This window comes from Coregonus clupeaformis, chromosome 28, assembly GCF_020615455.1.
Source record: "Coregonus clupeaformis isolate EN_2021a chromosome 28, ASM2061545v1, whole genome shotgun sequence".
Lineage (NCBI taxonomy): Eukaryota > Metazoa > Chordata > Actinopteri > Salmoniformes > Salmonidae > Coregonus > Coregonus clupeaformis.
The window spans coordinates 26,008,883-26,036,505 of record NC_059219.1 but is presented as its reverse complement, the minus strand read 5'-3'; the positions used below and the strand labels follow the sequence as shown (position 1 = coordinate 26,036,505).

At 44.3% G+C, this 27,623-nt stretch overlaps 1 protein-coding gene across 3 annotated transcripts; it reads right to left on the bottom strand.

Annotated features, from left to right (window-relative positions):
• Positions 1 to 607: 607 nt before the first annotated feature.
• lrguk (leucine-rich repeats and guanylate kinase domain containing) lies at positions 608 to 25,840 on the bottom strand. 3 transcript variants are annotated; one of them, XM_045208432.1, is made up of 20 exons: positions 25,535 to 25,840; positions 25,160 to 25,264; positions 24,883 to 24,964; positions 24,551 to 24,651; positions 24,142 to 24,223; positions 23,914 to 24,038; positions 20,769 to 20,912; positions 19,016 to 19,096; positions 18,793 to 18,879; positions 17,905 to 18,011; positions 17,435 to 17,554; positions 16,136 to 16,232; positions 13,956 to 14,069; positions 13,674 to 13,875; positions 8,057 to 8,173; positions 6,763 to 6,929; positions 5,719 to 5,807; positions 4,461 to 4,580; positions 1,573 to 1,733; positions 608 to 1,201 (listed from the first exon to the last, which is right to left on the bottom strand). In XM_045208432.1, the coding sequence occupies exons 1-20, from the start codon at positions 25,730 to 25,732 to the stop codon at positions 1,026 to 1,028; spliced, it is 2,475 nt and encodes an 824-aa protein (XP_045064367.1). In that variant the 5' UTR covers positions 25,733 to 25,840; the 3' UTR covers positions 608 to 1,025. The 3 variants fall into 3 exon arrangements, with proteins under 3 accessions (XP_045064367.1, XP_045064368.1, XP_045064369.1); XM_045208433.1 differs by having other exon boundaries at positions 24,142 to 24,199; XM_045208434.1 differs by lacking the exon at positions 20,769 to 20,912.
• Positions 25,841 to 27,623: the final 1,783 nt, after the last annotated feature.

Genomic DNA, 27,623 nt, shown 5'->3' with positions numbered 1-27,623 from the left:
AATTATTAGAAGGTTGCAACATCTGGAAACACAGTGATGGATGGCCAGGTGTGTGTGTGTGTGTATACGCAGCACGCACACACACACACACACACACACACACACACAGAAGGAAAGGAATAAAGATCCAGCTAAGAGAAAAGTATACATACAAGATTTGACAGTTTTTTTGTTTTACACCTGTCTCTCTTCTCAAATGTTGTCTAATGTATTCTAATAAAAGAGCAGATATAGAGTCAGTGATGAACTGTTTATCGCCCTGACAACATATTACATCTGATGAGGTTATTACACAGTCAGAGTCATAATCATCCCTGCATCAGGGGAAATGATACTTATTATATCACTACTCTGAATGTGGTGATACTAGATGAAGGGCTAAGAGATAATATGAAGGAAAGACCTCTTTGGTGTGTGTGTGGAAACACCCAGCATTGACTGCATCTAAGCATGGCTAGGTTAGGTTAGGTGAATCAGCTCTCTAGTACAGTGGGAACCTTAAAGCACCTTATACAGTAGATACCCCAGCCCTGCCCTACAACAGAGCACACAGATAACTCACCCTTTGGCAGCGAGGGAAGGACGGCTCCAATTATCTCTCTTATTATACTGTAATCATCTTTATTTATGAGTGACTGTCCAGGATATCTTTCAGCATTGCAGTACAGGTTATAGCAACAACAATAGATGATGTAGTCAATAGCATGTGCCAAGACTGAGAAGTCAAGAGTTTGGCACATGCCATTGACTAAATGTATTATAATGTATGTTTCAGTTTGAGTCAGGTTGAAAGCAGAGAATAATTATATTTGGTGTAATGTCCTTACATCCTGTGACTATATTATTAGTGAATGAATAACCCCATCTAGACTCTGCCAGCTAACACACAGGTACGTCTTTATTCAGAAAAGTCAGGTAAACATGTCCATAATTTTTCAATCTCTGTGTGACCTTTCAACTCTTAGAGAATCTACTTGTTCCTCCCTCTCTCCTGTACCTCTCCTCCTCTCCCTCTCTCTCTTGTCTCAGGGTCTGGGGCTAGGGCTGGGCCCGGGGCAGGGGGTCTTGCGTCCGGACGGGATAGGTGGCAGGATGGGTTTGGCGTTGGAGCCTGGGCGTGCCGTGGTGACGGTGGTGCCTGGAGAGAGAAGCTCGGAGCCGGGGCGAGGGGTGTCAGGAGTGTGGCCCGATTCTACTTGATCTGGGGGAGAAAAAAGTACACAACCAATGAGTTACTAATACTTGGAAAGATGTGTGCTTTTCATATATAAAGAGGATCCATAACCAGTATATCTTGGGAGGAGACATAGATTATCATACATTTGATCTAGAACAAGATAATCACACTAGAAAGTATGGAGGGAACAGAGAGAGAGAGAGAAAGAGATGGAAAATGTATGACTAGCCAACACAGTTCTGTGAGGTAGAAGTATGTATCAGCACCAGTCCCAATAAGCGTCATCACATAATGTCCACCTGCTAGAGAGAGAGACATGAAGAAAGGCAGAGACAGAGAGAGATACAGAGACAGGGAGCAAGTCATTGGTTAAAAAATGAGTGAGGGTTAGTCACCTTTGAGCATGTCCAGGTTGTGTCCCAGAGAGGAGACATCCAGGGGCTCCACGGTGGTGTCCAAGCCCAGGTCTGAACACCCCACTGGCCCTGCTGTCTCCGAGAAGGCCCCTGCTGAGCTGGGAATGGACAGGCCAGAACTAGCACGGGAGTCATCAGAGCTGAAACCAGGGGAGAGAGAGAATCAGGGGAAGACAGAGAGAGAGAGACAGGGGAAGACAGAGAGAGAGAGACAGGGGAAGACAGAGAGAGAGAGACGGGGGAAGACACAGAGAGAGAGAGACAGGGGAAGACAGAGAGAGAGAGAGACAGGGGAAGACAGAGAGAGAGAGAGAGAGGGGTGAAGACAGAGAGAGAGACAGGGGAAGACAGAGAGAGAGAGACAGGGGAAGACAGAGAGAGAGAGACAGGGGAAGAGAGAGAGAGAGGGGTGAAGACAGAGAGAGAGACAGGGGAAGACAGAGAGAGAGAGACAGGGGAAGACAGAGAGAGAGAGACAGGGGAAGACAGAGAGAGAGAGACAGGGGAAGACAGAGAGAGAGACAGGGGAAGACAGAGAGAGAGACAGGGGAAGACAGAGAGAGAGCCAGGGGAAGACAGAGAGAGAGACAGGGGAAGACAGAGAGAGAGCCAGGGGAAGACAGAGAGAGAGAGAGAGAGAGAGGAAGAAAGAGAGAGAAAGACAGAGGAAGACAGAGAGAGAGACAGGCGAAGACAGAGAGAGAGACAGGGGAAGACAGCGAGAGAGAGACAGGGGAAGACAGAGAGAGAGAGACAGGGGAAGACAGAGAGAGAGAGACGGGGAAGACAGAGAGAGAGAGACGGGGAAGAGAGAGAGAGAGAGAGAGAAAAAGTATTTAGTCAGCCACCAATTGTGCAAGTTCTCCCACTTAAAAAGATGAGAGAGGCCTGTAATTTTCATCATAGGTACACGTCAACTATGACTGACAAAATGAGAAAAACAAATCCAGAAAATCACATTGTAGGATTTTTAATGAATTTATTTGCAAATTATGGTGGAAAATAAGTATTTGGTCAATAACAAAAGTTTCTCAATACTTTGTTATATACCCTTTGTTGGCAATGACACAGGTCAAACGTTTTCTGTAAGTCTTCACAAGGTTTTCACACACTGTTGCTGGTATTTTGGCCCATTCCTCCATGCAGATCTCCTCTAGAGCAGTGATGTTTTGGGGCTGTCGCTGGGCAACACAGACTTTCAACTCCCTCCAAAGATTTTCTATGGGGTTGAGATCTGGAGACTGGCTAGGCCACTCCAGGACCTTGAAATGCTTCTTACGAAGCCACTCCTTCGTTGACCGGGCGGTGTGTTTGGGATCATTGTCATGCTGAAAGACCCAGCCACGTTTCATCTTCAATGCCCTTGCTGATGGAAGGAGGTTTTCACTCAAAATCTCACGATACATGGCCCCATTCATTCTTTCCTTTACACGGATCAGTCGTCCTGGTCCCTTTGCAGTAAAACAGCCCCAAAGCATGATGTTTCCACCCCCATGCTTCACAGTAGGTATGGTGTTCTTTGGATGCAACTCAGCATTCTTTGTCCTCCAAACACGACGAGTTGAGTTTTTACCAAAAAGTTCTATTTTGGTTTCATCTGACCATATGACATTCTCCCAATCCTCTTCTGGATCATCCAAATGCACTCTAGCAAACTTCAGACGGGCCTGGACATGTACTGGCTTAAGCAGGGGGACACGTCTGGCACTGCAGGATTTGAGTCCCTGGCGGCGTAGTGTGTTACTGATGGTAGGCTTTGTTACTTTGGTCCCAGCTCTCTGCAGGTCATTCACTAGGTCCCCCCCGTGTGGTTCTGGGATTTTGCTCACCGTTCTTGTGATCATTTTGACCCCACGGGTGAGATCTTGCGTGGAGCCCCAGATCGAGGGAGATTATCAGTGGTCTTGTATGTCTTCCATTTCCTAATAATTGCTCCCACAGTTGATTTCTTCAAACCAAGCTGCTTACCTATTGCAGATTCAGTCTTCCCAGCCTGGTGCAGGTCTACAATTTTGTTTCTGGTGTCCTTTGACAGCTCTTTGGTCTTGGCCATAGTGGAGTTTGGAGTGTGACTGTTTGAGGTTGTGGACAGGTGTCTTTTATACTGATAACAAGTTCAAACAGGTGCCATTAATACAGGTAACGAGTGGAGGACAGAGGAGCCTCTTAAAGAAGAAGTTTCAGGTCTGTGAGAGCCAGAAATCTTGCTTGTTTGTATGTGACCAAATACTTATTTTCCACCATAATTTGCAAATAAATTCATTAAAAATCCTACAATGTGATTTTCTGGATTTTTTTCCTCAATTTGTCTGTCATAGTTGACGTGTACCTATGATGAAAATTACAGGCCTCTCTCATCTTTTTAAGTGGGAGAACTTGCACAATTGGTGGCTGACTAAATACTTTTTTCCCCCACTGTATCCATCTGAACGTATAGGTGTGCAGAGACTTGTCCCCAAAGTGTGGAGTTGTTACCTGAGAACTCAGTAAAGGAGAAACTCTTGAACGCGTAAGGTCAGCCAGTGAATACTAATACAAGTGTGTGTGTGCACTACTCTTGAGCAATCATAATAAGAGAGATTGGAACCGTGCAGGTAGGTACGTTTTAGTCTATTAGAAAATATTTTTTTTTTATTTTATTTATTTTTTATTTCACCTTTATTTAACCAGGAGATTATTTTAACCAGGAGATTATTTTTCACCTTTATTTAACCATTATTAGAAAATAATAAAGATCAGCATTACACAATCGATGCTAGACAGTCCCCTAGGGGACTATACTGTCTAAAAACAACAGTAGCGGATATAGTTGAGGCTATAAAAGTTCAGTCTATAATAGGGTGTGTGTGTGTGTGTTGGGTATATACCTGTTATTCTCTGAGTGGTTGTGTTGTCCGGCATGGCTGGCTCTAGGCATCATGGGGGATGAGAGGGCGGGGTCCCGCTGCATCTGAGGGGCCAATGATGATGGAGCTGTGTGAACACACCTGGGAAACACACACACATAAATCCTACACATAACATGTCATAACATGATAGCGTCACTAGCTTGATAAGAGACTGCAGCTGCAACACATTGGTGACATGCAGAGCTTTGTTCTACCTAAACAACATCTGATATGAAATCTAGCACTTTAAACTGAGACTCAGCGATGAGGTTGCCAGGAGCAGCAGGATATTGCAGCTGAGCGCGATGCAAGACGTAGCACTCAGAGAAAATATCTGTGCATGTGCACAGGTGTGCTTCACGCAACATGATAGCTATGGAGCCTTGCGATTCATACTCTTAGTCATTGCAGAAGTCGGCCTGATATTGCTGTTTACACAGTGCATCGCTAACTACCTTTAGTCTCAAGAGATGTTTGTATGCGTTTCTCACACATCAAATATAAAACACACACAGTTGGTATTGTTCTGAAGGTGACCATCCTACCCAATATGCATCTGAAAACATAGTCATGATGAGACATTATGCAGAACTTCACATACAGTATATCTCCTGTCAGCTAGAGTGTGAATGGCAGTGGGGGTGAACTTTACTCCACCACACACACACACACACACACACACACACACACACACACACACACACACACACACACACACACACACACACACACACACACACACACACACACACACACACACACACACACACACAAACACAGCCTTGTGGGTGGTTAGAGCTGATTACCAAGCCATATGAGTTCAGGTCCAGTCCATTGGAGAGCAGGTCCACCAGAGAGAGAATAGCTCTGGGTCGGAACATGAGAGGAGATGGCTGACTGGCTAAATCTACAGCACTGGTATTTGGTGAACAGAGTTGTACAATGACTTACTGGATCAGTCTTTGAAGAACCTAGGGTCCTAACTGAGAGGCCACACACACACACACACGCATGCAGGCACGCACACACACGCACTTTTCACCTTGACCTCTCTAGCTCCCTCTGCTGTTGGCATACAATACAACACCATTCTACCACATGACCTTGTAACCTGCCACTTCAACATCAGGGTCAATTGTGGCCAATCAGGACAACAGAGGAGGCTGTTGATGCCTAGAATAGCTGTTGATTTGAAGTGTACACTCCAATCAAGCCTGAGTGGTAGGGTATAGTGTACCTCTTGAAGAGCTGGGTGTAGGCTCTGGGACTCTTCCCCATCAGAGCCTCTCTGACCAGTTGCTGCCGTCTGTGGATGGAGGCCAGCTCCTACGGCCCAGAGAGAGAGATAAAGTATTTAAACATGATGCTGTGTCTGTGAATGGAGGCCAGCTCCTACGGCCCAGAGAGAGATAAAGTATTTAAACATGATGCTGTGTCTGTGAATGGAGGCCAGCTCCTACGGCCCAGAGAGAGAGATAAAGTATTTAAACATGATGCTGTGTCTGTGGATGGAGGCCAGCTCCTGCGGCCCAGAGAGAGATAAAGTATTTAAACATGATGCTGTGTCTGTGAATGGAGGCCAGCTCCTACGGCCCAGAGAGAGATAAAGTATTCAAACATGATGCTGTGTCTGTGAATGGAGGCCAGCTCCTACGGCCCAGAGAGAGATAAAGTATTCAAACATGACACTGGCGTGGATGAATAATGATGATGATTGAGCTAGATCCCTCAAACTCAACTCTGGACCTCGAAGCCAGTTCCGCTGCATTTTTTAATTGTTCCCCTCTAATCAGGGAGTGTTTTAGACCTGGGACACCAGGTGTATGCAATTAATTATCAGGAAGAACAGAAAACCAGCAGGCTCTGGACCTCGTAGGGTAAGAGTTGAATACCCCTGATCTAGATCATTGTGATCAATAGCACAAGGCAGTCAGACTTGGTATAGGGGGTTCACATAGGGTTGCCAAACTACCGGTACTATACCCTGCCTTTGTGACCCTAGGTGCCTGACTCCTGTCCTCCAGGTCTACAGTCCAGCTGTTTTCTCTTTCTTCCTGGCACTACGTTGATTAATCAATGTCACCGTTTGGCCAGAGAGTGCACACACCTGGTTCCTCAGGGCTGGATCAGTCAGAAACAACTAATCAACTGCTCACCAAGACCTTGATTGGTTGAATCAGACAAATTAGTGCTGGGCTGAAACAAAAGCCTGAATACCATAGTTGTCCAGGAGCAGGGTTGGTGACTACTGACGTGTGTGTGTGTGTGTGTTGTGACTCACTGCCGAGGTCTTCTGTGGGGTGAGCTGGGTCTGGACCTTGCTGTAGTAGTTCCTATAGTTGTGGTCCGAGGGGTCCATGTCTGGAGCGGAGTGGGACTTAAAGGCTGTCTCTGGCCTGGTGGAGGGGGCTGGGGGCGCCTCGTCCACTAAGGAGTCCCTCTTCAACTCTGTCACAGACATCAATGACATACTTGGTAGCACATACACTATATATACACACAAAAGTATATGGACACCCCTTCAAATTAGTGGATTCGGCTATTTCAGCCACACCCGTGGCTGACAGGTGTATAAAATCGAGCACACAGCCATGCAATCTCCATAGACACACATTGGCTGTAGAATGGCCTTACTGAAGAGCTCAGTGATTTTCAATGTGGCACTGTCATAGGATGCCATCTGTCCTCGGTTGCAACAATCACTACCAAGTTCAAAACTGCCTCTGGAAGCAATGTCAGCACAAGAACTGCTTCCACAAGCGTAAGTTCACCATTGGTAATGCCAAGCTTCGGCTGGAGTGGTATAAAGCTCGCCGCCATTGGACTCTGGAGCAGTGGAAACGCGTTCTCTGGGGTGATGAATCACGCTTCACCATCTGACAGTCAGACGGACAAATCTGGGTTTGGCGGATGCCAGGGGAACGCTACCTGTCCCAATGCATAGTGCCAACTGTAAAGTTTGGTGGCGGAATAATGGTCTGGGGCTGTTTTTCATGGTTCGGGCTAGGCCCCTTAGTTCCAGTGAAGGGAAATCTTAACGCTACAGCATATAATGACATTCTAGACGATTCTGTGCTTCCAACTTTGTGGCAACAGTTTGGGGAAGGCCCTTTCCTGTTTCAGCATGACAATGCCCCCGGGGGGTGCACAAAGCGAGGTCCATACAGAAATGGTTTGTTGAGATCGGTGTGGAAGAACTTGACTGGCCTACACAGAGCCCTGACTTCAACCCCATTGAACACCTTTGGGATGAACTGTAACGCGGACTGCGAGCAAGGCCTAATCGCCCAAAATCAGTGCCCGACCTCACTAATGCTTTTGTGGCTGAATGGAAGCAAGTCCCCTTTTAGTGGAAAGCCTTCCCAGAAGATTGGAGGAGGTTATAGCAGCAAAGGGGGGACCAACTCCATACATATTTAATGGCCATGATTTTGGAATGAGATGTTCGACGAGCAGGTGTCCACATACTTTTGGAAACGTAGTGTATATGTGCTGTAATGCACACACACACACACACACACACACACACACACACACACACACACACACACACACACACACACACACACACACACCTGTAGAGGTGTTGTCTAGGGTGTCTGTGGTGCTCTGGTCCTCTCCTCCCTGCTCCTCCACTCCCAGATACTCCTTCACCACCTGCCTCAAGGTCCTGTAGGCCTCCACTAGTTCATCTGAACACACACACGCATGCACACACAGTATTAAAATTATCTTCATACATTAGTACAGCAAGTCCGCTTATCTTTCTTCACATCCCTGTCTTGTCCACACACACACACGGTAGTATGACAAATACAATAATGGAACAGATTAAATGTAAAAGATGTACACTATAGTAGATCAGAATGATGACTGTAATTTAAAGTAGAACTGAAAGCGTTTTAACTACTTTGCAGATAAGAAACAAACACACAATCATAATATCAGTAAAAAAATATATCAAATTCACAGTTTATGCTACAAAACCAACTTTATAGGGAAGTTATAAAAATAGGTTATATTTGACTCAAAATTCCATGACGTACAGTAAGACATTGTTTGCAGAATAGATGGATGAAGCTCAATACATGATTAAAATAAATTCACCAATACATTTCTTGGTAGTCCAATAGATATTGCTAACAGGTTGTAAATCACAGCTGGCCTGGTACATTGTTTGCTGCCTCCAGCCATTCGGGAGGCACTGTTTTAGTTTCAATTACTCAATATTTTGGACAAAAACGGACGAATGTAACTAAGGCTGGGAATTTCAATACAATCAAACTATCAAGGGCAATGATCACAAGTCAGTCATAACGTGGCTAATAGGCTAGCGTATCTATTTATGTAGCTATTTATTTAGCAAGCTAAAAACACGGAGCCTAACGTTAGCTAGATAGCTAGCTAGCTCCTGGGAGGATGTCATGTCATTGGAAGAGTGGGTGAGTGACCTACTTTTTCCCCCTCATTTCATTTTTCGGTGGCAACAGCTAGAGATGCAGGTGTCATTTGGTTAGCTAGAAAGAAATGTTAATGTTAATTGCTTTGCTAGCTAGCTATCTATCTAGCTATGCTGAACTTGAATGACCGTTATCCAGTCAGCACATCTCTTGCGTTCAGAAATTCACTCTGGCTATCTACTGCGATTTCAGAGCAGTTGTCTGAGTGTGCCAGAGCGCAGAATACCTGAAGAATTTGTGAAAGCGCAACACCCACTGAATATGACCAGTGTCTGCAAAAAAAGTAATTAAATTGTTGCCAGTAGCACAGTTAGTCACTAACGCTCTAGATAACGTAAACAGCCTAACCAGTGAGGTGTTATATCATTTGTGTCTGGAAGTAGCTAACAAACTTTAGCCAGTTAGCTTGGGCGCTTGACTGCTGTTCTGAGGAACGTTCGGTTCAACACTACTCCTCGGTCAGAGCTTCCTGTGTTAAGACTGCAGTGTGCGCTCTGAATTTAGGAACGACCCAGAGCTCACTCTGACAGACTGGAGGCAATTTATGACCGTACCCTTAGTTGTCAATCAAATGTATTTTAGCATCAATCAAATGGGAGGGCAGGCAGGGAAGGTCCCATTCAGTTGTCAAAATGTGGGTTCGGACAAGCATGCATTGGCAGGCAAGCTGCAGAAGGATGAGCAGGCTACTAATCCCAACGTTTCTCAGTGCAATTTTCACGGCCAACTAGCTGAAAAGGTTTGAAAGGGTTTATCTAATGTTTCCTCGTTAGATTTGAGCTTATCTAGCTAAAACATTAGTTGTTGATCGTGTTGTTGATGTGCATAACTGAGGGAGAGATAGCATACCTTTTCATGGTTGTTTGATCAATAGCACCATGATGTATCCAAGTGTAAGAGGACTCCCTTGGTATTTACATATTTGCAGAAATCCATTCAGGTGTATTTTTTGGCGAATGCGTTCTAATGATCTAAAGTTGTGCTGTTGCTACTGCCCGTAAACACAGTCCAGTTCAAAGTGAATGATGGCAGGCTCATGTGGCAAATGGCTTATTTGCATATAGGCCTACTGTAGCTCTGATTAGCTATGGCACACCAGTCTGCAGACTCCAGTCCTGGACAAGACAGATGTTTTTATTAGGTTGTATTTACTGCAGTGTCTATTAAATTGTCCAAACGCACACAGCTTTCCCACTCTATATTGCTCTAGAATTTTCACAAATACCTTACTATACTTCATTCACAAACATTCTATGAATTTATGAAAATGACCATATCTAAGTGATGGCTTGTCAAGAAGAGTCATATTCTTCCTGGGGGTGTATATGAACAGATTTTAATAAGATTTCATGTTGTTAAAATGCTGTCAGTTCCACTTTAATGAGTTGCTTATAAACAGATCGCACAGAAGAAATGAAATATGAAAATGTGATAAACTCGTGGTTCAGTTCATTAGCAGCCTCTCAGCATGTCTGAGATCCTTCACAGGGATATGATAAACGTACGAAGTTTTTATTTTATGTATTGTTTTATTTAACCTTTATTTAACTAGGCAAGTCAGTTAAGAACAAATTCTTATTTACAATGACGGCCTACCAAGAGGCAAAAATGCCTCCTGCGGGGACGTGGCCTGGGCAAAAAATTATAATGTAGGACAAAACACATCATGACAAGAGAGACACCACAACACTACATAAAGAGAGACCTAAGACAACACAGCATGGTAGCAACACAACATGACAACAACATGGTAGCAACACAACATGGCAGCAGAACAACATGGTTGCAGCACAAACATGGTACAAACATTGTTGGGCACAGACAAAAGCACAAAGGCAAGAAGGTAGAGACAACAATACATCAAGCGAAGCAGCCACAAGTGTCAGTAAGAGTGTCCATGATTGAGTCTTTGAATGAAGAGATAGAGATAAAACTGTCCAATTTGAGTGTTTTTTGCAGCTAGTTCTAGTCGCTAGCTGCAAGTAAATCTCCCTCGCTGGACACCTAATGTGCTTTAAATGCATCTCCTAAAGTAACTGTCCAGTGTTTCCAGATTTCTATGAAATATGACCTATAATTAATTACAATATGAGTGAAATACTTTTCCTTCCAACAAATGGTAATGAAGTACAGTGGGGAAAAAAAAGTATTTAGTCAGCCACCAATTGTGCAAGTTCTCCCACTTAAAAAGATGAGAGAGGCCTGTAATTTTCATCATAGGTACACGTCAACTATGACACACAAATTGAGAGAAAAAAATTCCAGAAAATCACATTGTAGGATTTTTTATGAATTTATTTGCAAATTATGGTGGAAAATAAGTATTTGGTCACCTACAAACAAGCAAGATTTCTGGCTCTCACAGACCTGTAACTTCTTCTTTAAGAGGCTCCTCTGTCCTCCACTCGTTACCTGTATTAATGGCACCTGTTTGAACTTGTTATCAGTATAAAAGACACCTGTCCACAACCTCAAACAGTCACACTCCAAACTCCACTATGGCCAAGACCAAAGAGCTGTCAAAGGACACCAGAAACAAAATTGTAGACCTGCACCAGGCTTGGAAGACTGAATCTGCAATAGGTAAGCAGCTTGGTTTGAAGAAATCAACTGTGGGAGCAATTATTAGGGAAATGGATGACATACAAGACCACTGATAATCTCCCTCGATCTGGGGCTCCACGCAAGATCTCACCCCGTGGGGTCAAAATGATCACAAGAACGGTGAGCAAAAATCCCAGAACCACACGGGGGGACCTAGTGAATGACCTGCAGAGAGCTGGGACCAAAGTAACAAAGCCTACCATCAGTAACACACTACGCCGCCAGGGACTCAAATCCTGCAGTGCCAGACGTGTCCCCCTGCTTAAGCCAGTACATGTCCAGGCCCGTCTGAAGTTTGCTAGAGTGCATATTTGGATGATCCAGAAGAGGATTGGGAGAATGTCATATGGTCAGATGAAACCAAAATATAACTTTTTGGTAAAAACTCAACTCGTCGTGTTTGGAGGACAAAGAATGCTGAGTTGCATCCAAAGAACACCATACCTACTGTGAAGCATGGGGGTGGAAACATCATGCTTTGGGGCTTTTTTCTGCAAAGGGACCAGGACGACTGATCCGTGTAAAGGAAAGAATGAATGGGGCCATGTATCGTGAGATTTTGAGTGAAAACCTCCTTCCATCAGCAAGGGCATTGAAGATGAAACGTGGCTGGGTCTTTCAGCATGACAATGATCCCAAACACACCGCCCAGGCAACGAAGAAGTGGCTTCGTAAGAAGCATTTCAAGGTCCTGGAGTGGCCTAGCCAGTCTCCAGATCTCAACCCCATAGAAAATCTTTGGAGGGAGTTGAAAGTCCGTGTTGCCCAGCGACAGCCCCAAAACATCACTGCTCTAGAGGAGATCTGCATGGAGGAATGAGCCAAAATACCAGCAACAGTGTGTGAAAACCTTGTGAAGACTTACAGAAAACGTTTGACCTGTGTCATTGCCAACAAAGGGTATATAACAAAGTATTGAGAAACTTTTGTTATTGACCAAATACTTATTTTCCACCATAATTTGCAAATAAATTAATTAAAAATCCTACAATGTGATTTTCTGGAAAAAAAATCTCATTTTGTCTGTCATAGTTGACGTGTACCTATGATGAAAATTACAGGCCTCTCTCATCTTTTTAAGTGGGAGAACTTGCACAATTGGTGGCTGACTAAATACTTTTCCCCCCCACTGTTACAAAGCAGCTTTCCAGTGTTGGAATGGTGTGGGCGTACTCCAACAGAATGGTGTGGGCGTATACTGGTCATTAAAAAATATTCATGCGAGTAGACTGCATAGTCACTTTACCCCTACCTACATGTACATATTACCTAAATTACCTTGACTAACCTGTACCCCCACACATTGACTCAGTACCGGTAGCCCCTGTATATAGCCTCCCTACTGTTATTACATCGACTAACACATTGACTCAGTACCGGTAGCCCCTGTATATAGCCTCGTTATTGTTATTTTATTTTTGCTCTTGATTTTTTTTTACGTTAGTTTATTTCGTAAATATTTTCTTACTCTTATTTTTCATAAAACCTCATTGTTGGTTAAGGGCTTGTAAGTAAGCATTTCACGGTAAGGTCTACACCTGCTGTATTCGGCGCATGTGACAAATAAAAATGTGATTGATTGGCCAGCTCAGCCAATGAGCCAACATGACATTTTTTTAAACGGTATGTTTGCGATATAAGTTTGAGGTGGGGTTTTTAAAGTATTTCTTCTCCAATATATGCTTTGGACACATACGAATAAAGGATACGCCAACAACATTATTTGGGTAAGAGATAACAGAACATGAACTTTGTTTGGGGTTTGGGGTCACTTAGAAATTTCCTTGTTTTCGAAAGAAAAGCAATTTTTCTGTCCATTAAAATAACATCAAATTGACCAGACATACAGTGTAGACATTGTCAAGAGTGTGCAAAGCTGTCATCAAGGCAAAGGGTGGCTATTTGAAGAATCTCAAATTTCAAATATATTTTGATTTGTTTAACACTTTTTTGGTTACTACATGATTCCATATGTGATATTTCATAGGTTTGATGTCTTCACTATTATCCTACAATGTAAAAAATAGCAAAAATAAAGAAAAACCCTTGAATGAGTAGGTGTGTCCAAACATATCTATATTCTATATACTGGTCTGCATCATCATCATCATCATCATCAGCTACGTACCACAGGGGATGACGTTGTCGAAGAAGCCTGGGCGTTCTCTGTTGATCAGGGCGTATGTGTCCACGCGGGCTACAGCCGTATCTATCTGGGTCTGAGTGTACAGAGCTCTGGTCCTCAGCCGCCCGCCGTACTGCTCCTTGTCTGTGGGGATCATCAGGATGTATCGCGGCTCAAAGTGGCTGTTCTTCAGACTGAACACGCCCTGGGAGAACAGTAGAGAGAAAATTAGCCTTTCAATTTCATACTGCTGGGCTATGTGAATGTGTGTGTGTTGACACCAACCTCCAGCTCCAGGTGCACACAGCAGGCCAGGCCCTCCCTGGCCACGTCTTCTATGGCCTCACGAGACAGACCATACCAGTGGCCCGCGTACTGCATCGTCTGGATGAATTTACCCTGAGAGAAGAGGGAGAAGGAGAGAAAGAGAGACAGACAGACGGAGAGAGGGAGACAGGGGGGACAGAGAGAAAATAAAAGTTAACAGAAAGCTGTAAGTTGGGACAGTCAACTATCGTGGGGTGCAACATTTACTTAAAGTAAAGAGTCAAATTCATATTCCAAAACCTACAGGGACCTACACGAACACACTGCTATGTCCAGAGAAGAGTAACAACCGCAGCTATAATGTCCCCACCTGTGAGGTAAACTCCTGACCCTGCAGTCAGAGGTACCATCTACTACCCTGTAGTTCACACAGCCGCGCCCTTTGACCCCTCGTCTACTTGCACCTAGGGCCGGTATGCTCAGCGTTACGATCCATCACGCTTTACGACCCTACGGACAGCTCTGAGGACTGTAACCTACTCTCAAGGTAGGCTATACTGTTTCCCAATATTCAGATAGAAATTGAACATATAGAATTGGTAAGGCTCTCATGTCTCATGTCTCTCATGTCCTCTGTAGCTCAATTGGTAGAGCATGGCGCTTGTAACGCCAGGGTAGTGGGTTCGATCCCCGGGACCACCCATACGTAAAAATGTATGCGCACATGACTGTAAGTCGCTTTGGATAAAAGCGTCTGCTAAATGGCATATTATTATTATTATTATTATTATATCACATTTCTAGTTGATGTTCTGATAGAAGTTGTGCCCTACTGATAGCCTATTGAGAGACTCCCTCAGGAACTTGACCCTTGTCGTGCTACAGTTGGTTTAACTTCAACCCCTATTTTTAGAGGGTTGGAAACCATCAGGCCCAAATTACAAAGCACCCTTATCGTTACTCTATTGACGGGCCAAGTGGAACAATACAACAAGCACAAGGACTGCTGATTGAGGCACATTTTCAGGATGGAGCTGTGTGTGTGTGTGTGTGTGTGTGTGTGTGTGGTAGGGAATACGAGTCTGTGATGTGTGTGTGTGGTAAGGGAGGAAGGGTCCACATCTGAACTGGTCTGATGTGGTCTGAATGATCCAAGGAGTCTGTCTAAGGAAAAGCTGCCCAGGTTTCCACAGCAAGCCGTCTTCATCAGGGTTTCAGTCTGGAGAACTTCACCTGAGACATTCTCTGGCTTACAGTGTGCGAAGAGACACGGAGGATCCCCACTTCACCTGAGACACTTCCTCTGGACTTTACAGTGTGCACGGTTAGGATCCCCACTTCACCTGAGACACTTCCTCTGCTTTACAGGTGCAGGTTAGACCCAACGGAGACACTCTCTGGACTTTACTGCGGTTAGGATCCCCACTTCACCTGAGACACTTCCTCTGGACTTGGATCCCATGAACTGGACTGGTTAGGATCCCCACTTCACCTGAGACACTTCCTCTGGACTTTACAGTGTGCATGGTTAGAATCCCCACTTCAAAGGGTTTCCCTCCAAATATCACTGTGAGAAAGACCTCTATTTATAAAGGTCACACGGCACTTACATAATCACCTTTAGAAATAAAAACGAATGGGCCTCAAGTTAAAAGGAAGTTGGCCGGGCAGGCATACTCTATAGTACCTCAGCCCCCCCCGTGTAGGATATCTAGGAGTTCTTCCTTTGGGAATATTTGATAACTCTTGTGCTTTGAAGTGTCTAATATTGTAGATATAAGGAAATATATTTAAGTAGCTAATAACTCAGTATGACATAACAATTTATTTACTGTCTTTTAGAGTTAACAAAGAGAACAGCTTACAAAACTTCAAACCAGAAGACTTGTCATGTCTAGGCTACACACATTTGCACAAATAAATTTCTGGCTGGATGAACATACTGTTTATTTAAATTCTGAAGTATGATGAATATGTGGTGGTGTCATGGACAGGGCTAACCACAGATTTTTAACCTTAACATTATATCTTTACAAATTGAAATACTTTCAATGAATACCAGACTGACACACCATCAGTGTGTTTGAGGGGATCAGTTTGAGCAAGGTGAGGTGCAGAATCGCTAATGTTGATCACACAACGGATAGTTATTTGGGATGCAAGGTGACACTGCAATGTAGTCAATCTCAAACACATACCATGTGAATCATGTTCTGAAAGTCTTCCTCCGTGACAAAATGATAGTCGCTCCCATCCTCTTCCCCAAAGTAGGGACCCCTGGTGGTATGGCAGACTCTGTGACAACAAGAGACAAATGGATACAATACAGCAATACAAGCTAGCAACTCAATTCTATTGTACGCATACACAGTTTAGCAGGTGTTATGGCGGGAGCAGCGAAATGCTTATGTTCCTTGTTCCTATCAATCAATGTAGTAAATATCAACAAGCGCACAATGATCCAAAATTAAAAATTAATCAAAACTCCAAAGGATCATAATGGTATTGCAACATACCGAGACAGAAAGACGAACAGACTAGACATATAGACAGACACGTGCCACACACTCGCTTTCATGCACACATGCACGCACACACTCCGACTCCCTTATACAGGTGAGGCGGAGCACTCCAATGTCCACATCAACTGGATCTTGTCATTTAGGAGGGGTAAGTATGTTAACTGTTTAACGTTAGCTCTGGAGAGGAGAGAGGCTTGGTGGTGGTGGGTTTTGGGATGTAGAGGGAAGTGTGTGTGTGTGTGTGTGTGTGTGTGTGTGTGTGTGTGTGTAGAGCAGGGCTCTCCTACCCTGTTCCTGGAGAGCTACCATCCAGAAGGTTTTCACTCCAACCCTAATCTAGCGCACCTGATTCTAATAATTGGCTGGTTGATAAACTGAATCAGGTTAGTTACAACTGAGGTTGGAGCAAAAACCTACAGGAGGGTAGCTCTCCAGGAACTGGGTTGGAGAGCCCTGGTCTAGAGGTTTCTAATAAAACCAGACGTGAGGTGAGAGCCACAGACAAGCCATGTCCGGCAGATGTTCTTTTGATTTCAGCGCTCCAGTATACGTGCTCTCTCTACCATTCTATTTACTGCATGTATCTTTCTTCCATTGCCCGTGGTGGGGAACCTGGTTATTTATCACTCGCCATCACTCATATGGTGGAAGTACTAAACATCTGGTTTAACAGTATGGAAGTATCATGTATCTATGGATGGGGAAATATATTTAGTACCATCCTAAACAATAACCCTAACCCTAGCCTTCACCTGTGACCAGGCCTTCTCATATTTAAGCTAACTGCATCCTTTGATAAAGTCTATTCCAATGAGCACAAAACCCTAGAAGCAAAGCTAGCCAAAAGTGGTGCACTATATAAGGACTAGTGTGGCATTCTGGATGCATACAAGCCCACAGAGTTTGGCCACAGCTTGCCAAAAGTAGTGCACTATTATGTAAGAAATAGGGTGGCATTTGGCCCTTGGGACTCACCCGTAGGCGAAGAAGTCTTTAAACTCTTGGCAGAGCTTGTGGGCCAGCTCTCTCTTCCCACAAGCCTGGGGCCCAGTCAACACCAGCATGGGGTAGGGAGAGTCCAGACTGGGTAGGGTGCTGGGAAACACACACAGCAACACATGTACGATATAGTACACCATTTAGAGAGAGGGAGAGCACAAGGATAAAAAGTCTAGGAAGTACTTTTTCCCGTTGTTCAGGACAAGTAGCCAATCAGAAAAATCTGATTTTCTAGGCCAGGGGATAGGTCAGTTTCTATGATGTATGAATAGAGCATAAATGTCAGAAAAGCTAGGGTTCTTCATTTTTAAAGATTGCGAGCACAAGTTAATTTAGTAAGTAAGCTTTATTTAGATTATTCATCGTATCGACTTCTGATTGGCTGAGAGTCGTGTTATGAGGAGGGTAGTCCAGTCAGGGTAGTTGACGGGTCCTGCTGTTTTTACCTATCATAAATGACCTGAGGCTGCATCAGCTGGTATACCATGTGGCTCATGTGCTCCCTGGCCGCCACCACCTCCAGAGGAGGGTCGTACTTGTTCACAGCCGACACCTGGGAAACACGGGGGGGAGACGTTCATATATCACAATGTTCACAGCTGACACCTGGGAAACACAGGGGGGAGACGTTCATATATCATTATGTTCACAGTCGACACCTGCGGAACACGGGGGGGAGACGTTCATATATCACAATGTTCACAGTTGACACTACACGGGGGGAGGACGTTCATATATCACAATGTTCACAGCTCGACACCTGCGGGACACGGGGAGGAGACGTTCATATATCACAATGTTCACAGTCGACACCTGCGGAACACGGGGGGGAGACGTTCATATATCACAATGTTCACAGTCGACACCTGCGGAACACGGGGAGGAGACGTTCATATATCACAATGTTCACAGTCGACACCTGGGGAACACGGGGGAGACGTTCATATATCACATTGTTCACAGCCGACACCTGGGGAACACGTTCATATGTCACAATGGCGATAAATATCTTATTTCAAGTCAGTCCTCTCTAGAAGTACTGTATGTATCATTAAAACAGATGCCTATCCCATTGTTTTTAATAAACAACATACTAGGCTAGCATCCACTGTCCCAATTAGCAAAACATGCCACTCAGTTATTGATGCCCCTCCTCCACTTGCTATAGGCACAGTATTACACACATGGATGGAAATCTAGTAGGACATTTGCCAAGCTAGCCCGAGATGCAGGTGAAATGTTATCTTTTCCATCATCACATAGCAGATTTTGGACCTGGGCTGGCTAGTATCCTTAAGTTCCATCACTGATCAGCATCTCATACATCCACCTACCTTCTCCTCTGCTGTGACTTTCTCCTGGTCCAGGACAGTCAGGTGTTGAAGGAGGAAGATCACTGCCAGTCTATAGTCCAGCTGCTCCTGGGGTTGAAACGACAGTGAAAGAGGCAGCATTTTCATGGATATGTCTATTGTCAGTACAGAGAAAGCAGACAGCATTAGGGAGATAAGGTGTTAGTTTAGTGATGTGTTCTGGGTGTAGGTGCAGTGCAGCTACCTGGACTGGGTTTCTCTGTAGATTCAGCTCCCGGAGCAGGCACAGGTCATGGATGTGTGTGGCCTCATTAATTTCACTGATCTGAGAACAGTATATCATACACAAAAAACATCAGATAACAAGAGAGCAGGACATTAAGGAATGAACTGTGCTCACCAGGTTCCTCTCCAGGTTGACAAGAGAGCAGGACATTAAGGAATGAACTGTGCTCACCAGGTTCCTCTCCAGGTTGACAAGAGAGCAGGACATTAAGGAATGAACTTTGCTCACCAGGTTCCTCTCCAGGTTGACAAGAGAGCAGGACATTAAGGAATGAACTGTGCTCACCAGGTTCCTCTCCAGGTTGACAAGAGAGCAGGACATTAAGGAATGAACTTTGCTCACCAGGTTCCTCTCCAGGTTGACAAGAGAGCAGGACATTAAGGAATGAACTGTGCTCACCAGGTTCCTCTCCAGGTTGACAAGAGAGCAGGACATTAAGGGAATGAACTGTGCTCACCAGGTTCCTCTCCAGGTTGACAAGAGAGCAGGACATTAAGGAATGAACTGTGCTCACCAGGTTCCTCTCCAGGTTGACAAGAGAGCAGGACATTAAGGAATGAACTGTGCTCACCAGGTTCCTCTCCAGGTTGACAAGAGAGCAGGACATTAAGGAATGAACTGTGCTCACCAGGTTCCTCTCCAGGTTGACAAGAGAGCAGGACATTAAGGAATGAACTGTGCTCACCAGGTTCCTCTCCAGGTTGACAAGAGAGCAGGACATTAAGGAATGAACTGTGCTCACCAGGTTCCTCTCCAGGTTGACAAGAGAGCAGGACATTAAGGAATGAACTGTGCTCACCAGGTTCCTCTCCAGGTTGACAAGAGAGCAGGACATTAAGGAATGAACTGTGCTCACCAGGTTCCTCTCCAGGTTGACAAGAGAGCAGGACATTAAGGAATGAACTGTGCTCACCAGGTTCCTCTCCAGGTTGACAAGAGAGCAGGACATTAAGGAATGAACTGTGCTCACCAGGTTCCTCTCCAGGTTGACAAGAGAGCAGGACATTAAGGAATGAACTGTGCTCACCAGGTTCCTCTCCAGGTTGACAAGAGAGCAGGACATTAAGGAATGAACTGTGCTCACCAGGTTCCTCTCCAGGTTGACAAGAGAGCAGGACATTAAGGAATGAACTTTGCTCACCAGGTTCCTCTCCAGGTTGACAAGAGAGCAGGACATTAAGGAATGAACTGTGCTCACCAGGTTCCTCTCCAGGTTGACAAGAGAGCAGGACATTAAGGAATGAACTTTGCTCACCAGGTTCCTCTCCAGGTTGACAAGAGAGCAGGACATTAAGGAATGAACTGTGCTCACCAGGTTCCTCTCCAGGTTGACAAGAGAGCAGGACATTAAGGAATGAACTGTGCTCACCAGGTTCCTCTCCAGGTTGACAAGAGAGCAGGACATTAAGGAATGAACTGTGCTCACCAGGTTCCTCTCCAGGTTGACAAGAGAGCAGGACATTAAGGAATGAACTGTGCTCACCAGGTTCCTCTCCAGGTTGACAAGAGAGCAGGACATTAAGGAATGAACTGTGCTCACCAGGTTCCTCTCCAGGTTGACAAGAGAGCAGGACATTAAGGAATGAACTGTGCTCACCAGGTTCCTCTCCAGGTTGACAAGAGAGCAGGACATTAAGGAATGAACTGTGCTCACCAGGTTCCTCTCCAGGTTGACAAGAGAGCAGGACATTAAGGAATGAACTGTGCTCACCAGGTTCCTCTCCAGGTTGATGGAGCCCAGCAGATGGAGGTTCTGCAGGCCTGACAGACTTGTGATGCGGTTCAGAGACAGATCCAGGACCTGCAGGGTTCTCAGAGTCTCCACATTCTCTATCTTCTCAATCTGATTCCCCCTCTGGATAGAGAGGACGTGATACATGACACACACACATATCAATGAACGTACACAAGCTAACACACAACTCCCCCTCCTCCTACACACACCCAAGTCACACGCACACACACAGACACATACACACGTCACACGCACATACCCACCCCACACCCCCACTATCAAAGTTACCATACAGTGTTCCCTTCCCCATCTGTAAGGAGTTAAACATTTCTCCATGAGACGGTGTGTGTGATTGACAGGCCAGCTCCAATGATACGGGCTGACAGGTGATGAGTGACAGGTGAACAGCTGGCCAGACACTGGTGTGGGCATGCCAAAAGCACTACAGACCAGGCCTCCTCTCCTCTATAACCCACCATCCCTCCTCCTCTGTAGCTACCCATCCTCACCCCACCTTCCTCCTGCGTGGGCTGTCATCCAGGATCCAGCCCCCATGCCCTCCACCGCTAGCCTGCCTGGCAGAGAGCTGCCGACAGCGGGGGACGGTGACCGCGCAGAGCCCTGGAAGCTCTCGAGGCCTGGGTGTGATGGGCTGAGAGAGGCGGCTGGCTGACAGGTACAGTGAGGGAAAAAAGTATTTGATCCCCTGCTGATTTTGTACGTTTGCCCACTGACAAAGAAATGATCAGTCTATAATTTTAATGGTAGGTTTATTTGAACAATGAGAGACAGAATAACAACAAAACAATTCAGAAAAACGCATGTCAAAAATGTTATAAATTGATTTGCATTTTAATGAGGGAAATAAGTATTTTTACCCCCTCTCAATCAGAAAGATTTCTGGCTCCCAGGTGTCTTTTATACAGGTAACGAGTTGAGATTAGGAGCACACTCTTAAAGGGAGTGCTCCTAATCTCAGATTGTTACCAGTATAAAAGATACCTGTCCACAGAAGCAATCAATCAATCAGATTAAAAAATCTCCACCATGGCCAAGAACAAAGAGCTCTCCAAGGATGTCAGGGACAAGATTGTAGACCTACACAAGGCTGGAATGGGCTACAAGACCATCGCCAAGCAGATTGGTGAGAAGGTGACAACAGTTGTTGCGATTATTCGCAAATGGAAGAAACACAAAATAACTGTCAATCTCCCTCGGCCTGGGGCACCATGCAAGATCTCACCTCGTGGAGTTGCAATGATCATGAGAACGGTGAGGAATCAGCCCAGAACTACACGGGAGGATCTTGTCAATGATCTCAAGGCAGCTGGGACCATAGTCACCAAGAAAACAATTGGTAACACACTACGCCGTGAAGGACTGAAATCCTGCAGCGCCCGCAAGGTCCCCCTGCTCAAGAAAGCACATATACAGGCCCGTCTGAAGTGATTCAGAGGAGAACTGGGTGAAAGTGTTGTGGTCAAATGAGACCAAAATGGAGCTCTTTGGCATCAACTCAACTCGCCGTGTTTGGAGGAGGAGGAATGCTGCCTATGACTCTAAGAACACCATCCCCACCGTCAAACATGGAGGTGGAAACATTATGCTTTGGGGGTGTTTTTCTGCTAAGGGGACAGGACAACTTCACCGCATCAAAGGGACGATGGACGGGGCCATGTACCGTCAAATCTTGGGTGAGAACCTCCTTCCCTCAGCCAGGGCATTGAAAATGGGTCGTGGATGGGTATTCCAGCATGACAATGACCCAAAACACACGGCCAAGGCAACAAAGGAGTGGCTCAAGAAGAAGCACATTAAGGTCCTGGAGCGGCCTAGCCAGTCTCCAGACCTTAATCCCATAGAAAATCTGTGGAGGGAGCTGTAGGTTCGAGTTGCCAAACGTCAGCCTCGAAACCTTAATGACTTGGAGAAGATCTGCAAAGAGGAGTGGGACAAAATCCCTCCTGAGATGTGTGCAAACCTTGTGGCCAACTACAAGAAACGTCTGACCTCTGTGATTGCCAACAAGGGTTTTGCAACCAAGTACTAAGTCGTGTTTTGCAGAGGGGTCAAATACTTATTTCCCTCATTAAAATTCAAATCAATTTATAACATTTTTGACGTGCGTTTTCTGGATTTTTTTGTTGTTATTCTGTCTCTCACTGTTCAAATAAACCTACCATTAAAATTATAGACTGATCATGTCTTTGTCAGTGGGCAAACGTACAAAATCAGCAGGGGATCAAATACTTTTTTCCCTCACTGTAGCACGCTGTTAGGGAGCGGGGCAGGAGAGGGCTGAGAGGGAAGGGAGAGGGGAGATGGAGACAGCGGCTGGTTCCCTGTCAACAGGGATGCTACGGGGTGAGGTGTGAGGGAAGAAGAAATGGGGGGGGCTGAACATGGTCCAGGCTCACTGACACCGCCGGCAGCTGGCCCCAGAGGGGAGGGGGAAACCGGACAGGGGAGGACACGGCTGCATCGTGCTGACGATGAGGAATCACTTTGATAAAGGACACCAGCATCTGTCAGAGAGGGAGAGGGAAGGGTCCGGAGGCCCGCTGGTACAGCCATATGGTGGCTCTCACCCTGGAGCTCATGTTGGTATGTCTTTGAAAAGCTGAAGCTCAATTATGTCTGGGGTTTAAATATGAGACGGGGGGAAAGAGTTAAAAATTCACCACCTGCTGTTATCATGTTTGAAGAGAAAGATGTGCTAAAATATTGTGTGCATGCATAACTGGCACCATAATGGGGGAATAACCTTTTTGAAAAGTGATGACATAATGGAAGAATTTAGACACCAGGTGATGAGGAGATACATCAAGGTGAAAACGGAAAACAACTGATTCACAGGAAAACACGTGTGTGCTAGTCTGTAGGCCATATTAATTAAACCATAAGACCAACCACTAACCACAGTACAGATGTGCTTGGAGAGCTGCGTCTATACAACAGTATGGGCATATTAACTACATTAGCATAATAACTAAAATATTATCTCTAAGAATCTTTCTAACAATATCATTATTAACGTAAAGCGATATCTCCATATATAACAGACATGAAAAGTGTTAGAAATGAAATCATTCAAGAGGCAGGTGGAGGAGTTAGGACCTACCAGACAGAGGTCTTTGATTGGCAGGTTGTCCAGGCCACTGATACGGGAGATCTTGTTGTGTGCCAGGCTGAGGTGTGTGAGGCTGGCACAATGCAGCAGACCACCAATCTCACTGAAACAGTTGTCTGTCCAGAGAGGGTACACGTTAAGAATGGTATGCAATGAGGAAGTAGTCTAGATAAAAACTTGACGTTTGTGTGTGTGTGTAAATGCTTTTTTAAAGGATACAGTCCAGATTCAGTTTACTCAGAGACGAATAGGCTGACAAATGTGTCATCACTGACATCTGGTTATGGGAAAAGTTGACCTCCTGCGGAATACAACAAACATGAATAATTATTCAAGTGGACCAATCTTTAAATGCTTTTTGCAAGGAAGAAATATGAAAATAAACGACCAAATGTATGCATAGTATAATAAATTCTACTAGTACTGTATAACTCATTGCTAAACAACAAGAAGAAGTCAACCCTGGTAAGTTCCTTGTCATTCAAGTGTAGGTAATACTTAGTAAGCATATGGAATGACACTATAAATGGTCTATGATGATTGGAGCCCATCTTCTGGGACTATAGGCTTACAGAAACCCCAAGCCACAAATCAACTGTTGTCTTATCCTGTCTGCTGAAGGTCCCACCTTGAGGTTCTTGGGCGGCTGGAATCCAAAGAAGTCGGTGAGTTCATTGTGGGAGGCATCCAGGATGATGAGATATGGCATGTGGCTTACACAGGATAAATCTACCAGTCAACAAACATTAGGAGAGTTGGGCGAGCAGAGTGGGAGAGATGGCAACACCAGACACACAACTGTTATTATCCAGACCAGAAGCCTAGAAGAAGTTCCAAGGGCACCGATGAGAAATTAACCGTAGTTTAATCAATTAGGCTAATCAAGCTAAATTTTTCTATATCAGTAATTATAAACATAACAAGGCATACAGTGCATTTGTTAATATGAGACACACACACCTTTTATTTTGTTGTAAGGAAGTTCTAGCTTTTGAAGGTGGACGTAATTGCATAGGATGGATACATTTTTCAGATTTTGACCCTGGATGGAGACATATTCCGAAATTGAATTCCACATGACATAGAAAACAAAACAAGGAAATAAATGCAACACAAATGGAAAGTAAGCAGATTTGTTAGATCATCTTCTGCGATTAGTCTGATGGTAAACAGTAACTCTTGTAAAGCATATTATCAACCTGAAGTGTGTGTGTTGTGTGTGTGTGTGTGTTCTTACAGGTGCAGAGAGGAACTGATAGACATGCTCTAGTCCAGTGGCAGAGTGTCCCAGGTTGGATAAACAGCTGGATACTTCCTCTTCAGTCAACACACCATCGTTTTTCTGTATGAGACATAGCTACATCAAATATTTTGGAGTACACAATAGAACAAGTCATGCGTTGTTTTCATGCACCAAACTTCTGCTGTTATTATGAACCTCTGAGTAGCTAGAGAGAGAAGTTGCTTGCATCATCAAAGTAATTAACATAAACAGCGTTTGTTATTCTCCAAGCCTCATGGCTCAACTGACTAAAGCAGTGTCATGAAAACAAGCCAAACTAGCTAGCATCCTTATTAATTTAGCTATGTTACCCCTAGTTTCCTCCCTTACCTCCATTGTCTCCTCTTCCTCGGAGGTTGAAAACGTGTCTGCACACGGCTGATGAACCGCAGCAGGAAATGGTTGCGCATCAGTGGTCTCCTGTGTCATTGACTCATGAGGATAGCAAGTGGGTGACCCAGAGGAATACTGGGACGTTGTTTGCTTCCCGATATCTTGCAAAGTTGAAAATGTTGAAGTAGAAGACATTTTGGATTAAAATGTTTTGCCGGAGAATACTTTTTGGCTATTTTTACGTACTAATTAGCCTAGGTAGCTAGCTATTTTGGGAAGTTGGCTCAGCTGGAGTTGATAGCGTTCTCTCTGTTGCTTAGTAACGATGACGAAGTGTCAGTAGGTGAATTGAACTGTGGGATATGTCGTTTTTGATTCACTTACTTCCCAACAGTTCATAAAAGCTTCAAAACAATGGTTCCCAGGTTCCACCGTCTGGAAAAAGTAATATATTCATGGTTTTGCATTTTTGTGTGCTGAGACAAATATAAGCCATTCCATCATCTAATAACTTTACACTCATCACCATGTTGAAACCTCAATCATGCTCACCAAAATGCTAGATTTCAAGTAGTGTGCTTTGTGCATCAAACATCATTCAACAGGTCTTGATCATTCTATAAAAAAGCTTTCTTCTGACATCCCATCTGATCTGGCAGGTGTGCTGAATTCCTGACAGTGTAAATTTTGGATCTGTCTATCTAAAATGACATCATCGGACACAGTCAATTTGTGTCAATATGATTTTTTAAAATTATTATATGGTGCAACAGCGCATAGACAGAACATGGTGTTTGGGTAGTGTTTCGTTCTGTATGACATTCGTCAATTCCACTTTGTCAATGGAATAAACTTGTCCCTTGATTACGCAAGGTAGGAAACTGTAACTGTTTATTGTACAAAAACACACAAACTATTCATATAGACAGGGAATGTTTATGTTTTATTTTTCCAGCAAGATCATCTTTCTTCAATTCAGTGTAAAATTATTAATATTCAAGGCGTTGGTCTGAAATTGAATTTTAACAGACAATGGAGTAAGGATAAAATAAATCCTTAAATCACACCGGGACACATTAGCCTACATTCTTATCAGATGTATGTGAAAAATCTAATCAGACATGAAACTACTCTCATATTACATACTGTAGATGTGCAAAAGGACATGTCTTAGTAAACAAACAAATAAAGCAAAGCGTTTAAAAAAAGTGAAACATATGTGTAGATCTTTACAATGAGTTGGCCACATTATTACAAATTTGGGTATAGGGGTCAGATATGCCAGATACTTTAAATCCGGATGGAGTGTGCCCTTGTTCACAGAATTGGCAGAAAAAAACTCCTCAATTGTGTGTGGAGTATTGCAAGCCCTAGAGACCTCCATAGTGTGTGTGTGTAATATAGTATGTGTTTGTGTGAATGTGTACGTGTGTGTCTTGAGTGTGCTGAGTAAAACGAATGCTGTTCCTATGGCGCTAGGCAATCCCTCCGGCAACCACATGGCTCATATTGATCCCAGCCTACGTGTCATTATGATGGATCGTTCCGCTGGGTTCTGGGGAGCAGCACCGCCACAACTCTCCCCTGTTCTCTTTCCTCCCTCCCTCGCTCGCTCTTGTTAAGTACATTTCCTCTGAGTTAATTAACAAAAAATACTGAGGGGATGCAGGGAAGCAATGATTTGTGACTCCTTGCAGGTGTTTTCACTTTATAACAGTTTTAACAGAAGTTTTAGCAGTTGTAACGGTAGGAAGGGGATTAGTGATTTGCAATTACATCCCTATTAAGTTCAACACCTTGAGCATTGGACTACACTGTGTGCACAATTATTAGGCAAGTTGTATGTTTGAGGACTAATTTTATTATTGAACAGCTACAGTGCTCTCAGTCAGTCCAAAATGTTAATAAACCTCAAACCTGAATATTTAAGAGAGTAAGTGAGGTTTTGGCTTTCTTTGGAGAATATCTGTGTGCACAATTATTGGGCAACTATTAGGGTGCATAATTATTATGTAACTAAATGAAAAACGAAAAGTCCCCCATCTCACTTGTTTATTTTCATCTGTTAAAGTGAGAATAATAAACT

Excerpts from the sequence above, each read along its gene's own strand:
- lrguk (XM_045208432.1), bottom strand. The coding sequence starts at position 25,732 with ATGTCTTCTACTTCAACATTTTCAACTTTGCAAGATATCGGGAAGCAA. Across the intron at positions 20,913-23,913 it reads CAATCAAAGACCTCTGTCTG|AGGGGGAATCAGATTGAGAA; the intron begins GTAGGTCCTAAC and ends CTCTCTATCCAG. Across the intron at positions 17,555-17,904 it reads CCTCAGGTCATTTATGATAG|CACCCTACCCAGTCTGGACT; the intron begins GTAAAAACAGCA and ends TGTGTTTCCCAG.